Source organism: Chenopodium quinoa, unplaced genomic scaffold (genome assembly GCF_001683475.1).
Source record: "Chenopodium quinoa cultivar QQ74 unplaced genomic scaffold, ASM168347v1, whole genome shotgun sequence".
Classification (NCBI taxonomy): domain Eukaryota; kingdom Viridiplantae; phylum Streptophyta; class Magnoliopsida; order Caryophyllales; family Amaranthaceae; genus Chenopodium; species Chenopodium quinoa.
The window spans coordinates 28,167-45,450 of record NW_018744024.1 but is presented as its reverse complement, the minus strand read 5'-3'; the positions used below and the strand labels follow the sequence as shown (position 1 = coordinate 45,450).

At 34.1% G+C, this 17,284-nt stretch overlaps 3 protein-coding genes and 1 pseudogene across 4 annotated transcripts; 1 reads left to right on the top strand and 3 right to left on the bottom strand.

Moving 5' to 3' along the window:
- Positions 1 to 88: 88 nt before the first annotated feature.
- On the bottom strand, positions 89 to 945 carry LOC110690242 (the record flags this gene model as incomplete). The annotated part of the gene is made up of 2 exons (XM_021867068.1): positions 545 to 945; positions 89 to 481 (listed from the first exon to the last, which is right to left on the bottom strand). Coding segments are annotated over exons 1-2 (794 nt in total), but the record flags the coding sequence as incomplete, so codon positions are not given.
- Positions 946 to 2,631: 1,686 nt separating this feature from the next.
- LOC110690248 lies at positions 2,632 to 7,350 on the top strand (annotated as a pseudogene).
- Positions 7,351 to 7,707: 357 nt separating this feature from the next.
- LOC110690249 (ATP-dependent Clp protease ATP-binding subunit CLPT1, chloroplastic-like) lies at positions 7,708 to 11,840 on the bottom strand. 2 transcript variants are annotated; one of them, XM_021867074.1, is made up of 6 exons: positions 11,509 to 11,840; positions 11,372 to 11,407; positions 10,628 to 10,746; positions 8,983 to 9,162; positions 8,268 to 8,395; positions 7,708 to 8,172 (listed from the first exon to the last, which is right to left on the bottom strand). In XM_021867074.1, exons 1-6 carry the CDS (start codon positions 11,730 to 11,732, stop codon positions 8,137 to 8,139), a joined length of 723 nt encoding a protein of 240 aa, XP_021722766.1. In that variant the 5' UTR covers positions 11,733 to 11,840; the 3' UTR covers positions 7,708 to 8,136. The 2 variants fall into 2 exon arrangements, with proteins under 2 accessions (XP_021722766.1, XP_021722767.1); XM_021867075.1 differs by having other exon boundaries at positions 10,637 to 10,746; positions 11,509 to 11,839.
- Positions 11,841 to 14,899: 3,059 nt separating this feature from the next.
- Positions 14,900 to 16,501, bottom strand: LOC110690247 (pathogenesis-related protein STH-21-like). The gene is made up of 2 exons (XM_021867072.1): positions 16,202 to 16,501; positions 14,900 to 15,391 (listed from the first exon to the last, which is right to left on the bottom strand). The coding sequence occupies exons 1-2, from the start codon at positions 16,389 to 16,391 to the stop codon at positions 15,096 to 15,098; spliced, it is 486 nt and encodes a 161-aa protein (XP_021722764.1). The 5' UTR covers positions 16,392 to 16,501; the 3' UTR covers positions 14,900 to 15,095.
- Positions 16,502 to 17,284: the final 783 nt, after the last annotated feature.

Sequence of the window (17,284 nt, the reverse complement as noted above, 5' to 3'; positions counted from 1 at the left end):
AATTGCCTTTGTCTCTAGAGTCCCTGCATCTCTGTTCTTGCTTTTCTTTTTGGCCCTTTAATATTTTACAAAAGGAAAAAGGACATACTTTCCATCATGTATCATGTTGTTTTCAGCATCAAACAATGGTTTACCTATCATTCCCATAAACATAGCTTTGATTTTGAACCTCCTTGATTGTTGAGCTCTGTAAGGATCATCTTCTGTTGGAAGTAGGTAGAAGGTTCTTGTTTCTGGATTGATGTAGAACCATTTCTCATCTAAATGTATCCATTGCTGCATATCACTAAATGTTGGGTCCCCAATTGCTGGAACATGATTAATTAGACTTAAAACCCATTTAAGTCTTGCCACTTTGTGCTTTTCTGTCAATGCTGGATGATTTGTGCTTGTGTGTGTTCTCAGCCTGCCTTGCTGCCTTAGTCTATGCAATGCTATTTTGGGTATTTTCAATGCTCCAGCATATCCCCTTTCAGTTGTTCTTTTGTACAATGGTACAGATGTAAGAAATTCATCTGTGTATTGTTTTGCTTTGCGCCCTTACCTGCCTAATTTTTTGGTATTAACATCAACAACAATACCTTCAGCTAGAGATTGTTTAATTACCTGAAACCATCTTGTTGTTGTAGATTTGTGCACTGAATGTTTTCTTGCCAAATTGGCTAAAAAGCCTCTTGGCAGTGAGTCCCTCTCCATGTGCAACATAATCTCCTCAACAATGGCTCTTTTCTGCTCCACTGTCATCTTTCTTGTTGCTCTGCAATTGTGTTGTAATTCTTCTTGATTTGCATCATCATCTGCATCATACCCATCACCATCATTGCCTTGATCATTTTGTTGTTGTTCATGCTCTGAATCAGAAGTCCCTTCATACTCTTCTTGGTTGAATTGTTGTTCGATTAACTCATCTTCCATGAGCTGGTCTTGTTGAATTAACTCATCCATAAGTTCGTGTACGAACTCTCCCATGAGTCCCTTATCTTTTGAAAAAATTTCAGGACTGCTTTTTGGTGATGAAGTGGCGGCTGGTGGTTTTTGGACTGTAGTCAACAGAGCCTATTGTTGAAGCTGCATCTACTAACGTTGCTCACTGATTTAGGATTAAACTAATCTAAGTTTAGATGGCTTGTAATTTGTTAGGGCTGCCTGTATTTTGTACTACGTTTACTAATTTCTGTGTTGGTGGTACTTGAATTATGCTTCCCCCCTCCCCCCTCCCCAATTCTCCTAAAACTTGCCTTTTGAAATTGGAGAATTGGAAGGGATGCCCTGGTTTATATAGGGCCTTTTGTTTGCTTTTAATGGTAAAATTTGAAATTTGGGGGAATTTGTGTGAAAATTTTAATTTTGGGGAAAATTTGGGAGGGAAAAACTTTTCCAGATAAAATTTGCCCCTCACTTTGCTAGCAGGAAAAAAAAATTGGTGGGAATTTCCCACTCTTTTCACTAAAGTACAACCCATTAAAAAAGTCAATACAAGGGGACCACAATACTTCCCTCCAATTTTAACTCCTAATTACATACCCTTACTTTTTCTAAATCCCCCTTAAAAGTTTTGCCTCGGCCTCCGCAAACCCTCTCAAAGTTGCGGGTAAAGTGGACCGGAGGTAGTACTTGTTTCATTTCCTTATTTGGAAATTCTTTACAATACTTAATTTATCTCACTTTATAGACCCAACATAAATCATATTTTTTTTTCTTCTCCAATTCCCTCAACTACTTTTGTTTTTTACAATTTTTTATTCTTCTCCCTAACCCATTACCTCCGTACGTTAAAACTTTTTCTAAATTCTCCTAAAACCGGCACATGGAGATATTGAAGTATTTTAAAACGGAGGGTGTATAGTGTATTTGTTAGTTGGTTATCTATTATGGTAAATGGGTGGATCGTAGAGAGGAGCAAACAAAAGCGGATCGTAGAGAGGAGCAAACAAAAGCGGATCGTAGAGAGGAGTCAAAGTAAAAATATTGGAGGCCATGAACTAAAATTTACTTGTAATATGATCACTTGAATAAGAAGAAAGTTTTCAATTATGAATAAAATAAAATATAGGATTAATTACTAATGATGTAAATAAAGGTTACTTCAATCATAAATTCTTAAATTATCAATTTTAATACCCCAAATTTGAAAAGTACAAGGTCAAGAAGATGGATTAATGGTAAAGAGGACAACTGGTTTTTCAAGTAGTTTAATAAAAATCACTCATTAGGTTACAATATTGACATACATAAGAGGAGATTAAATTAGTTAAAAGAATAGTAATGCACATAATATAGATGTCTCAACACTTTCAACTCCCTTTTAGTTTGTCTCATTTGACTTGTCACGATCCTAACACCATTTCAAAACTTAAATATTTTCAAATTTGTTACACAAAAAATTGTATTATATGATATTATAAAAGTTGACATTAAAATAAATCCAATACCACACAATTACATAAAAACTACATTTACTTGTAAAGGAATACTAGTATACTCCACAAGTGAAAATGTGTCAATTCAGAGTCACTGAGTCTAGTTCGATTGGGCTAGTCGAAACGAGTTTAGTTTGAGTTTGAGTCATACAAATCACTATACCCATATAAATCGAAATTTGTTTTAAGTTACTTTCGAATCAAATCGGATTAGGTTGGTTCAGATTTTCACACCTCTATATATAACTATCTCACTCCTTAGCATCAGTTAGCACCCACTTAGCAACAACCATGAGTGGCCAAAGAAGTGAAGCAACCACTCACCTCCCCACTATCACATACCTTTTCGTTATCACAACACTCCTCCAACTCGCCCTAGTCAACTCAGTCCCACCTCTTCCCCTCTTCGCTTGTGACCCATCAAACCCATCAACAAAATCCTACCCATTTTGCAAACACCAAATTACCCATCAATCAACGAGTCAAGGACCTTGTGAGTCGACTCAGTTTAGACGAGAAGATAGCTCAATTAACCAACTCGGTCCCACCAATTCCACGACTCGGTATCCCTGTTTACGAGTGGTGGTCCGAGTCACTTCATGGGGTGTCAAGACACGGCCGTGGGTACCGGTTCAATGGTACGTTTGCTAGAAATGGAACTATTTTTAATGGAACTGCTACTATTAAAGCGGCAACTATGTTTCCTCAGATTATTCTTACCGCTTCTTCTTTTGATGCTCAACTTTGGTATCGTATTGCACGGGTGAGTTACGTTATCATCATTAATCTATTTCTTTTTATAATATTGAATTTTTAATACTTCGTATTAAAGGTAAAAATGAATGTTTTTTTTTTACTAGTAATCTAGCTAATGTTATGTAGACCTGATTAAACATATCCGACTAACGTTACTTGACCCATATTTGGAATTGGCTTGAATTGGAATTGGAATTGAAATAGAAAATATCCAAAGGATATCTAATCTAAATCCAAACTAGAAAGATTCCTCTGAATATAACTTGACCCATACAATTGTGCACTTAGAATAATACAATTGTCACCTCTAATATTATGTATGAGAACACAAACTTCTAAAGAAGAAAATTACTCAAATGAGTCAAAGTTTAATGGGTTATAAAAAAACTAAATAATAGTCTAATTTATTTTGGGTAAGTGTTCATGATAATATAAATCTATATCATCCATATTTCTTGAGTGGTAATGAGAATAAATGAAATGTTGAAGTTGTAGTTCCATTACTAAGGAAACACATCAAGGTAATTTAGACTATAAACAAAGCCACAAACTCCTTAGCATCAACACAATCTATGACTATTGTGCAAATTGGTGTTATTGTCTACAAGAAAGCTATCTAATGCAGAGTCTTGGGGAGCTATACCAAAATCTAGGTATGAATGTCTGTGTGCTTCCTTATGTATCTTAACAAAAAAAAAAGGGTTGTCAATCATCAGGAACAAGTTCGTCTCTTGTGCCCCGCAATCGAAAAATGTACAATCTGGTTGTTCAAAATTATTTGTCACTAATCTAGTTTAAATTGCACCATCAACATAGTTTAAACATATAGCTAGCTTTTCTATTGCCAATAACTAGAATTCTAAACTATTCCTTCAAGGAAAGGAAATCAAGGTCATACATGATGAACTGTATGCTAAAAGCTGGGTGATCTTAAACAACTCAGAGCTCAACTAACTAACACGTTTATAAATAGGCTTGTTGTTGTGGTCCTATTACGCTTAGTTTAAATGATCATCACACTTCTGTGTAAAATGTAAGTGAATTTTTGAAATTTTCGTATGAATGAAGGCAATTGCTACTGAAGCAAGGGCGATGTTCAATGTAGGACAAGGCAAAGGCTTGACATTTTGGGCACCAAACATAAACATATTTAGGGATCCAAGGTGGGGAAGAGGACAGGAAACCCCTGGAGAAGACCCTTTGCTGACTTCTATATATGGAGTGTCCTATGTTAGAGGGCTGCAAGGGTATACCTTCCAAGGGGATAAGATATCAAAGCATCTTCAAGCTTCTGCTTGCTGTAAGCACTTCGCAGCTCATGACTTGGATAATTGGCACGGGATTACTCGATATACCTTCAATGCAGAGGTAAAAAGATACCATCATTGACTCTTGTTTCCTTTATGTATGTTTGTATTACCCTTGGCCAAGTATTTTACTCTTTGTATCTGCCTATGTGGGTTTTGAAGGTGTCTAAGCAAGATTTGGCAGACACGTTCCAACCCCCGTTTCAGAGTTGTGTTGAACAAGGTCAAGCCAGCTCGATTATGTGTGCGTATAATCGTGTGAATGGAATCCCTAGTTGTGCTCATCATGATTTCCTAACAGACACAGCTAGAGGACAATGGCATTTTGATGGGTAGCTTACATGTATATATCATTTATTTTGTATTCTAAATGGTTTTTTTTTTTTAACTACTCTAAACAGTGGCTCCATTTTTTGACAGTTTTTGGAAATCCTTATATTGATTCTTAGGTACATAGTCTCAGACTGTAATGCAGTTCCAATAATTTATGAGCAACAGAAATATGCTAAAACACCAGAAGATGCAGTTGCTGCTGTTCTAAGTGCAGGTATATCTAAAGTGATGCTTTGTTTTCGGAGTCAAAATAAGTTCAGATAGGAGCTACCTTAGTTAAATATTATCAAAATATTTGAAGATAGTAAGCATTTATACAGTGAAAACAAGCAATTTATTATTATGATTGAAAACAACCAACCAAAAATTATGCAGCCTGATAATTCATCTAATTGTGTTGTGTTTGAGCCTTTCCTTTCATTAATCTACTGAGATTTGAAAGAAAATAGATAACAGCTGAAAAGTAAGAAATATTTACCATTTCCTGCGGTGTGTTGGTGGGATTACAGGGATGGATGTGGAATGTGGATCTTACACACCACGGTATTCCAAATCAGCAATCATTCAGAAAAAAGTTGCAGAAGAAGAAATAGATCAAGCCCTCAACAACCTGTTTTCTGTTCGAATGAGATTAGGCCTTTTCGATGGAGATCCAAGGATAGATGGATCTTTCGGGAAGATTGGTCCAGAACAAGTTTGCTCAGAAGAGCATCAGAATCTTGCACTTGAAGCTGCCCAAAACAGCATAGTACTCCTTAAAAATGACAACAATCTCCTTCCACTGCCAAAAGCCAAAACCAATTCATTTGCTGTAATAGGCCCCAATGCCAATTCCCCTGAAGTTCTTCTTGGTAACTATGAAGGTTTTCCTTGCAAAACTACAACAATTCTCGAAGCATTGCAAAGTTATGTTGAGAATATAAAGTATCATTCAGGGTGCAATGCAGTTGAATGTTCATCTGCTGAAGTTGAACAAGCAGTGGAGCTAGCTAAAGAGGTTGATTATGTTGTTATGGTGATGGGTTTGGATCAAACACAGGAGAGGGAGAAACTAGATCGTGTTGATCTTGTTCTTCCTGGTAAGCAGCAAAGTCTTATAGCAAGCGTTGCAGAAGCTGCTAAGACACCGATTGTGCTAGTGCTTCTTTGTGGTGGCCCGGTTGATATCTCTCTCACTAGGGATGACACAAAAGTTGGAAGCATTTTATGGGCTGGTTATCCTGGTGAATCCGGGGGACTTGCCCTTGCAGAAATCATCTTTGGTGATCATAATCCAGGTGACTATATAGCTAACCACTTTTTGCTTAGTCTCTTCAATGATTAGGGACCCTGTCACAAAAAATAAAAAATAAAATAAAAATAAGTAAATAAATAAAAACTTCTTAGTTAATTTTTTATTTAAAAGCTTAAATCAAGTTTCAGAAATCATTAGTCACATTTATAGTTTTTATTGCCATATCTGAGAGGATAAATGCAATACAATATCAAGTAAGATTTTGAATTATTTGTTTTTATAGTTTAACAGGGTTGAAAAAAAAGGAGTTTGGACTAGCAAATGTATTAAAAATAAAATAATAATAAATAAAAATAAAATAAATAAATAAATAAACAAACAAACAAACTTGCAAAACTACCGATGAAGGTCCTTATACTTTTGGTTTACTGCAGGTGGGAGACTTCCAGTGACATGGTATCCACAAGATTTTGTTCAAGTACCAATGACAGATATGAGGATGAGGCCAGACAAATCTTCTGGCTATCCAGGGCGGACATACCGTTTTTACCAAGGCAAGAAGGTTTATGAATTCGGGTATGGGCTGAGCTACTCAAACTATTCTTATAAGTTCACGACAGTTACTCGAGATAGAATTAACTTGAATCAGGAACCACATACTAACCAGTTTCTCAAGAGTTCAAACATCACCTGGCCCATATTGGTTTCACAGCTGGGTGTACAATTCTGTGAGACACTGAAGTTTTCAGCTTTTGTCAGAGTGAAAAATACTGGGAAAATGGCAGGCAGACATCCTGTTTTACTTTTTGTGAGGACAAGTGAACAGAATGATGACAGCCCCATAAAACAATTAACTGGGTTTGAGAGAGTGAACTTGAATGGGGGACAGGAAAGCGAAATAGAGTTTTCTGTGAGTCCGTGCAAGCACCTAAGTAAGGCTAACAAGGACGGGCAGATGGCAATGGACAAAGGCGTATATTTCCTGGTTGTAGGAGAGGCAACTTACAAGATCACTACCATTGCATGAGCTCATTGAAACACTGCTTGGGAGCTGCAAAGTTAATCAGAGATTTTCCTAGTTTTGACAGTTTGACTGTATTAATTAGTTCAGTGTAATACTACAGATATCAGAACAATAAGCTTTTGTCAAGACTCAAGAGGCTGATATCATGGTTCCATGGGTTTATCTGTCTTCTTCACCCTACATTCCCAAATCTCAATTAAGAACCTCCTTTGAACATAGTTGTGATGGTTTGGGATCATGCCCCATGTATAATTTGTGTCTCACGTCGAGTCTAATTCCCCCTTTGATACAAGACTATCGATATCATTTTGAGACTAAGGCTGTGTTGTTGTTGAAGACTATCAATATCATTTTGAGACTAAGGCTTTGTTGTTGTTGAAGACTATCGATGAATGCAGATGATGTAACAAAATCATAGACAACCAATGTACTGGCCTACTGGGGATGGCATTGGGCAGGCGGGTGGAGAGGCACAGAACTGACCTCAAGACATAACTGTCTCAGCATAGTTCCATAATTGGGTACAAAATGAGACGAGGAATGCCAGCCAAGTTTCATTAATTTGCTAGCTAAATGAGGTGTGCTACTCAGTAGCATTTACTAGTGTTTCAGCTAGTCTGCAGACTAGTGGTAAGGCAAAAGATTTTTATATCAAGCATGAGAAAATCAATTTAATTTTCTACTCCAAAAACCCATATTACTGAATCGAATTGATAAAATACAATGATTCTACCTACCAGTTTGCACCAAACCTCTATTTCCCAGGAACAAACCTATATCTTGATATGGGAATACAATAAAAGGTAGGTATAAATGCGGATGTAAGGAGTAACTAACAAAGCATATTATTGACATTTCTCCATGGAACTCTTCTGTCTACAGCTAACTAATTGCTCAAAGATCTGCAACTTCAGTTTGCTAAAATCCGAATTGATCAAATGGAAAGATGCATTTAGCTTCAGAGCTCCTCTCCAGCATGAGACATGTACTTCCAAAAAGCGTTGCCAAGAGTCAAGAGTTTGCAGGGTAGCAGTAGAGGGTGATCTCAATTTCTGAAACAGCCTAGTTATGATGAGCCAACACAATGTCTTTATCCATCTGTGTAGAGCAATATAATAAAAATACACATAAATAAGATCACTAAGATGTAAAAGAAAAGGGAGTAATAATTCAGAAAACTGTCAAGGACTCACAAATTTCGAAAGCTCTTTTACTTTCTCATCATTGAAACCAAGATCTGCCATTATCTGGTGAGCAGCAGACTCCTTTTGCTCCCAGAGTCCGAGAAGCAAATAAGTCACAGTAACTTCTCCATCTTCACCTGCATTGCCAATGAAGAGATTTAGCCATTTAGGAACTTGATTTTGCTCAGATAGCTAATGCTGATCTGGCTCTGTTGAATACAACTACAGAAGAAATTGCCATAGCACATATTTTCACTGACACACAACCACCATCACCTCCATGACAAAGGAGCAAAACAGAATAAGTACAGGGTTTTACATAGACAGAGCAACGCCAATCAGAAAATTTGAAAGATTAGAGAAAGCTACGACTATTTTCTGTTAATGGGATGACGTAAGGAGAAGATTCTGTTATCCAAAACAATAAGAACTCTGTTGCAGTAGCATTAGAGAAAGAATAAGCTATACTACATAGAAGCATAAAGGTAGATAGATACATTTCTGGTTATGTTAGATGTTATAGAAGAGCTAGCTTCGAATGTATGGTATTTGAATAAAGAAAAAGTAATAGCTCTACTTGCTACGGAAAGCCAACAATACCCTGAGCATTGAAAGGCTGTAAGCCTGTAACCTAGATACAGCATCATATCATTCACATGGTCTAATACACATAAATTGGTATTAAATTATAAACACTCGTGATAAATGAAATAAAAGTAACCACCTGACTTTAGTTTCTGATCAACAGCCCAATCGAGAGCCTTCTGAGCTGGTTCAGTCAATGGAGGATGCTCAGGACTGAAGTAGTACATGTCAGATTTTCCAAGCAACTTGACAGTTTCATCTCGCACCTTAAAAAGGGTGATGCCGTTAGCCCTCAAAAATTTTGCAGCATGACTTGTTCCTAGGCACATAAAGTAAGATACTATGTTAGCTGGTGACATAATACAGATCAGCCTTAAAGAGAAAACAAAACCGCAGGTGTTGGGGGTCCAAGTAAACAATCCTTTAAAAACTGTGAACGTAATAGAAATTTTACAAGGTATAAACTAAACTAAGAGGATAACTAGCTGGTGGTCAAGTAAGAGTTTCTTTAAATCAATGCTCCAGGTGAAACTACATCTATGTCGTGGATAGGGGGGGGTGGGGGGTGGAAAGAGTTTCCAATCATGTATGACACATGCCATACATTAAATTGAACACAAACTGGGCATCCACGCCAAAAGTGCATCTATAGTTATTATTTAATCCATCTGCTTGCATAATTAGTCTCGGATTTGGACCTTATTATTGCAATTTGCATGATTGTCCTCTTTAAGAAAATGACACTTACTGTACGTATTCAATGTGGGATACAACATACAAGATACAACTCTCACATGTCTCATCACCCTCCAAGATTACAAATTCTCCTATTGGGTAATATTCGTTCTTAAATGTCTTCCATTGGTTACTTTCCCACACAATCATTGTCAACCCCATCCAACCAAATCCAATTTTTTAATCTATCAAACTAATTTCATCACCAGAGAGCAACAATCATGTTCAAGTACTTCACAAAAAATTGAGGTTTAATTCACCGAGGCTTCAAATGCTTGATAAACCACAATATAATTCTTTTTTCTCTCATTGTATAACGCAAAATCCTAACTAAAATATAATTTCTAAATATATTTACCTTATAAACCAGGCATCATTACAAAAAGTAAAAATTTCCCAGTAAGCCTCTCCACAATGACAAAAGTCAGACATTACTTTCTAACCCTTCTTTTCTAAGAACATAGCTTCAATCCAATAAGGTCCAATGTGAATGACTTGGTTGAACAATTCTTCTCCAAGAATGACAATTTTCTAATTCAATTAAAAAAATTAAAAATAAATAAATAAATAAAAACCAGTACATTTAGCACTACCAAATTATACACTTAAATTTCTAAGTCATCTCAATAAACCAAAATGATTGATTTAGCTCAAGGCTGCACTGGAGTCAAAGAACACTAAAAGGTATTTTGGGCAAGTTGATCTGCCTAGTCACCCCCCCTGGCATCTTTAAACTTCTTGCCAAAGGCTACCAAGATTATCGCACAAAGCGATGTGATTGAATACCTAAGGATAACCAAATTCTTATACTACCTCCGGTTCGTATTATATGCAACTTTGGAATTTTTTATATCTCACAAATAATACGCCAAAGTTGCATATAATACGAAACGGAGGTAGTAGTAAACATTATTAAGAAAGACTGATCACTTCATATACAACCCAGCAATTCAACTAATGTCAATTTTAAAGTTCTATCAAATATCATGTGAAGGAAGTATAGTTGTATATATTGAACTAGAAAACATAAAAGAGCAAAATTTCTCAACCATACGAACCCTCAACCAAGATCCCCATCAGAAGCGCTTCAGTCCCTGTGTTTGGATATTTTAGTTTTCTTGCTTCAAGTTCAGCCATAGCGTATGACTTTATAGCCCTTGCAGACCATCTGCTTCAAGCTTGGAAACAAAACAATAATTAAGCAAGCATTTCAAAGTCTATAGACAACAGATGAGCTTACATAACAGGCACGAAAACAACCCTTTCCAAATGCAACATGAAGACATAAAAACTAAATCAGGATGCTCCTTATATACAAAGTAAAAGGGGCATATCAACAAACACAAACCCATATAATACTGAAATAAATATAGATTATCACGGCAACTTCCAAATTTCTTACAAAACCTAAAATGAAAGAAGCCTTCAATCTTTGAACTCAAACAGATATAGCAAAATTCGATGATGTTCATACTATACATAAGCACGATTTAAGGAAATGAATTTGTAAGAAGCACAACATCATACTGGCAATTGGCAATTCCTATCCACATTCAAAGAATCACTTCAAACAAGCATTTAAATCCTAAAATAAGCCACATTATCCAAAATATCACAAGAAATCCACATTTCACTCCTCAAACAAATAGGAAATCAAAACAATTCCTGAGAAAAACATGCAAAAATAAGGTTCATTCTAAAGATTGAATCCAATTTCACTCAATCTTTATGATTTAATCATTTGAAACGACAAATCAACACAAAATTAAACACGAAAATTTAAGAAAACTTACTTTGGCGATTTCTCAGCAGGAACTCCCTCCGGCCTACTGCAATTACGATAATCAAGCTTCAAAAGTCAGAAGAAAAAAATACATAATTAACAAATAAAAATAAAAGGAAAAAGAAAAATTGAATTCCAGAAACTTGCCTAGTTGGTAAGCTGAAAGAAACTGTCATATTAGTGGATTGTCGCTTCAAGACGAAACGATTAGGGTTAGGTTTCCGAATTGCGAGCTGATTTCCGATGAAAGAGGTGCCTAAACTGCTTGAATTAGCAGATTGAAGAAAGAAATTACAGCCATTGATTTTCCGAAGCTCCGACGAAGAAGCAATGGAGGAGAGAGAAGATGAGGTGAGAGTATGAGCCGCCATTTTTGTTTCTTCAAAATTGAGGTAATCTGCTAAAATGGAGAGAGTAGTTTTTCAGCGGCGTGTTTCTGGGTTACTGATGTTGAAGTATTTGGAGGAGGAAGGATTGAAAGGGAAACAAAGAATTTGCTCACTTTTTATTTTATTTTATTTTATTTTTATTTTTATTTTAAATAGGCTCACTTTATCTTTTGAAAGACCAATAGATCTTGTATTCTTTATTCACAAATGTTTAATGACATCCGATTTACACCAAATTAGTGTAAATCGGCTCTCTAAACATAAACAATTTTGTTTCGATCTTGATTCACACATGCCAAGCTTCATTGCCTACAAATAAAAACCAATATTTTCTCTCTCTTTCTCATTCATTCAGAAAGTTCTTTCTCTCTCTTCTTTCTTCCTCAATTGGCAATTCTATCTCTATTCAACCTGATTTATGTTTCTTCAACAACGATTATCTCTCTTCTCTTTCACTTATGAAGTTGTTATTTGCAAATATAAGTTTGTTTACTTAATTTTATGAGATTTTTGTTTGTTTTAGTTGTTTTGATTCTTCGATTTTTAGGTTTTTTTATTTTGTTTTTGTTCTTTGTTTTTTATTTGATTCTACAATGGTGAAGAAGAAGAGTACAAAGAAGTCGTCAGAAGATGAAGGTGTGTTTTATTAATTTTTTCATGATTTTTTCAAAATGTTGATTATGTTAATGCAATTGAAAAAAGGCTGCAATTGCAAAGAAAAAGAAAGATGATGAGGAAAGAAGAAACGTTGCAAAGGAAGCAGAAGAAGAAAAAAAGGGTAACTTTTATGCATGAAAAGGGTACCTTCCATGGGTAAAAGGGTAACTTTTATGTATAAAAAGGGTACCTTTTGTGGGTAGAAAAGGTAACTTTTATGCACGAAAAGGGTAACTTTTGTGGGTAAAAAGGGTAACTTTTATAGATAAAAAGGGTAACTTTTATACATAAAAAGGGTAACTTTTGTGGGTAAAAAGGGTAACTTTTATAGATAAAAAGGGTAACTTTTGTGGGTAAAAAGGTAACTTTTATGCACGAAAAGGGTAACTTTTGTGGGTAAAAAGGGTAACTTTTATAGATAAAAGGGTAACTTTTGTGGGTAAAAAGGGTAACTTTTATAGATAAAAAAGGTAACTTTTGTGGGTAAAAAGGGTAATTTTTATACATAAAAATGAAAATTTGATTTAAAAATGGAAAAAAATACCTGATTTTTCGACTGATACTTCACTCGTTCTCTAAATCCAAAGTTATGAAGGCTCGGAAATTTGATCGGAATATCAATTAGAAACCTAAATCAGAAAAATTTGAGAGCGAAATATCACAATTTAAGAATGTAGCACCAAAAAAAAAAAAATTTAAGAATGTTAGGGTTCGAAATTTGATAAAACGAAAAATCAATTGCAGACTGAGAAATATAGATCAAAGGAAGCGAAACTCTATGAGAGATCATCCTAACAACAACCTTATTGTAATTTGAGGTTGAATGTGGTCGTAAATTTGGTAGTTTGTTGGAAGAGAGAGAGGAGAGAGAATAATACAGAGTATTGGGGATAATGAATTTATTAGTGACACACGTGTGAGAATTGCTGATATACAATAAATTACTGTACACCCGGGGCACACAAAAGGTTTTGTTCTTTATTTATTTACCATCTTTGTTCCGATATTTACTTTTAGGCCTCGTTTGTTAGGGCGTAAAATATTTTAACATGAAAAATAAATAATTTATCATAGAAAACCTTTTATTTGAAAAATCCATTTTTATGAAAGTTTTTAGTTGTTTAGTTTGCAAGTAAAATGGTTTTTTTATTTTTAAGCACTTTTCATAGTTTAGTTGAAGTGAAAATCAATTACTTTAACTGTGACTTTGTGAGGGAAAATGTTTTCTCTCCATTTGTGATGGAAAACGTTTTTCTTTTAAATTGGGGGGAAAATGTTTTCAATAGGGTGGAAAATGATTTTCCACCCCCAAATTTTACATTTTAATGTTTTACACTAAACCAATCAATGTAAAATGGGAACACACTTTTTAGTAAAAATTTTTACACCCTACCAAACGGAGCCTAAAGTTTTACCATTCCGATTTACGCTACTCTTGCTCATCTAATCCGATCTAAATTTATCCCTATGTAGTCATGTTGAAAGAAGGGTAGAATTTGTTAAATTTGTTGATTGAATGAGCAAATGACTCCGGGTGTATGATACACCCACCCATCCGGGTGTATATAATGGGCTTTCAAAGAAGGGAATTGACCCCAAGTCCTGAATATCACCCAAATTTAACCGATTATAAATTGGTTGATTAGGATCCGGTTCACTATCTAAACTTGTCCTAGTGGTTAAGACTTAAGACTGCATACATGAAATATTTCACATAATTATATTTAAGTATAAAAATTACTCGTATTATATTGTTACGTTTCAATTTTCACATAAATCTTTCAAGATTCAACATGGGACAAACATTTTCTTTTTCTAATTTGATATAATTTGAACTTATTTTTTCTAATTTGATATAAAATACAAAGTAACTATGTTAAAAATAAGGTGAACTAAACATAGTTGTCTTAGCTTGTTTTCTTTCTTTGATTTTTGACTATTAAAAGAATAAGTACACTTGCTAAAGTAACCTTATTTTTTCCAACTGCAATAAACCCTTATTGGTCAAGATTATCTCATTAGATGATCGTCAATTCGTCATAACATTCATTAGACAATTAGTTCCTTGGAGTACATATGAAGTGATCACACGATCAACACCCACATATATGAATGGGTGTAAAATGACATTTGCAATTTTGTCTACATATCATCATAAATGTAATAAATATACTTCAAACGGTCTTTCGTTGACTTTGAGGTCAATTGTTTCAATCAACTCGGAATAGTAATTTGAATACTATACTTCGCATAAAATTCAAGCCAAATTTGATTATAACAATACTATACTCCATCACTTATTAGACTAATAGTCAAAGATTGTTTTGATACATATAGATTATATTAGTAGTCATCTTAGCTAATAATATTATGCAGCTGTTCGATCTTTATTTTATTCATATACTAGCTTTAACCTTAATTTTATTCATATACTAGCTTTAACCTTAATTTTATAATACTTCTTAGGTTAAATAGATAAGATATCAAACGGATTGGAGCAATCAACAATCTTTAACTCAAACAATTGTGTTTTTATTACATCATTTCAAAGTCAACAAACCATTGGTACACACCTTTATTATATTAAGCACAACAAAAGATAAAATTACAATGCAAATACAAATATCATTCGTCTCACACATTATTCAAAGAGGAAATAGTTAGAAATTGGTCGAGTAATATGTATGTTTAAGTACAAGCTTGAGGGTTGTTGCAAAGATACTCTTCGATGGCTTTGTAGGACATTTGCATGCTTTGAAGACCAGTTTCAGCATCATCCTTGCTAAGAACAGCATCTCCTTTTGCGTGAAAATGAGCAGTCAATTTGTAGTGACTTCCTGAACCATTTGGTTCGATTTTGGCTTCGTAAACAACACAATCTAATACATCCCCAAGAACATCGCCCTCGAAAGTCGTGTACTTGACGTAGTAATTTTCCACATCAAGCTCGTCCACCTTGCTTTTCAAGTATTTGTAGGGAACCCCTGCACAATTTATCAATCACATGTATAATTATTAGCTTAGGATATATATAGTATCATATGTATGCACTGAAGTTTACTACAGTATAGTGTATACATAATTATTAATGTTACAGTATAGTGAACATTGATTAAATTGATTACTTTGACCATGTCGTCTGATGGTTGGTTGTCACTTATTTGATTTAGTAGTATCATTAGTTGTTTATAATAATATGTTTATTGGTAAATCAATTACATATTATAATAATTATACATTCTTAATTATAATATAATTATTGATCAAATAACAAATAAATAAATCAAAATTTCAAGTCTAAAAATAATTAATTATTACGAAGTATATATCAATCATCAGGAACAAATTAGAACACAATAAATTAAAAGCAGGATTAGAGTGGTTCTTTGGATGATAAAAAGTCAAAAGCCAATTTTTTCCAAAAAAAATTTGACTTGCAAAAATCTGACTACTTCATTACCTAGTATCTCTAAATTGGCCTAGTTTGGCTAGTTAATTAGTGATTGAGGCAAAGCTTACGTACGTAAATTATCGATTGCATGCAATACTTTATCTGCATCTCAATATACTTTAATTTCATTCATTGGACCGTATACCAATATTATGCGTTATTCATTTTTCATTATATTACTTCCTATATTATTTTCATTATGTAGCCTTGAAAACCCTTATGATTATACCAACATATATAATAGATTATTCGTACTAAAATTCCGTCTTAAAATAACCAAAAATGATGATTATTAGAGTAGATTGAAAATTTGAAATGATAAGAAACTTAAACACTAACAAACCTTCGGCAAAGTTAAATTGCTTGACACATCCAACAACAGTAGAGTCACCCTCTACAAAATCAATACTTTTGATGACTTGGGGTGTAACCGTGGGGAAAACATTGTGGTTGTCAAGGCACAAAGCCTTGAACAACCGAGCTGGGGCGACCGAGCTGGCTTCGTCGACAACGGTGTAGGTAGAGACACCCATTACTAGCTTTTGTGATGATGATATTATTATATCAAGATTATAAGTAATTAAAGGATGACTTAAGAGAAAATGATATTAGAGCTTAAGGTTTTGGATGATAAAAGAATGTGGATTTTCTTTGGTATTTATTGAGTTAGAGTTGAGGGTAGTTAGAGGTGAGAAAGCAACATTTTGTTATTTATTTTATTGGTCTTCTCTTGCTGATGATCCAAGCTTTGAATTTCTTCACCTCTTCCTGAAAAAACGAACATAAAATAAGCGGAGTCTCTTGTATTTTAGTAGAGTTAAGAGTTAGGTAGTAGCTCTCTAATATTTATGTTTTGGTTGTCTTATCTCGTTCCATATTTATTTCATACAAGTATATAGTTATTTTATTTTGTTACATCTTAGAATAATTAGCCAATTTTTGAATTTTATTGCCTAATATATTGATCACTTGGTAGGGTGAAATGAAATACTCCGTATTATATTCTCGTTATTCATATAATCATATGGCCTGGTGTACTATGTATTTTTACTTTAATATTAGTTCAAATAGTTTGTCTAGAATTTGAGAGTTAAATAAAAAATATATATATTCAGTACTTATTTAAGTAAAATCAAGAGGCTAGAAAATGATTTCAAATTAATAATTTTTTCAATAATGTCTTTACAATAATGATACTTTCTAGAATGTTTACTTTGCTACTTAGATACTCTCATTTAGTTTTCACCAAAAAAAAAAAAAAAAAAAAAAAAAAAAAAAATTCATTTAGATAGATAATAGATAATGGAAGTTTACTTCTATTTTATTGATTTCTGGTCTTCTCTTCTAGTTTGCTAGCTATACTAGTCAAATTTGGCTTGAATTAATTAAATAATTGAAGGCTTGATCATGATAACTATAAGCACAA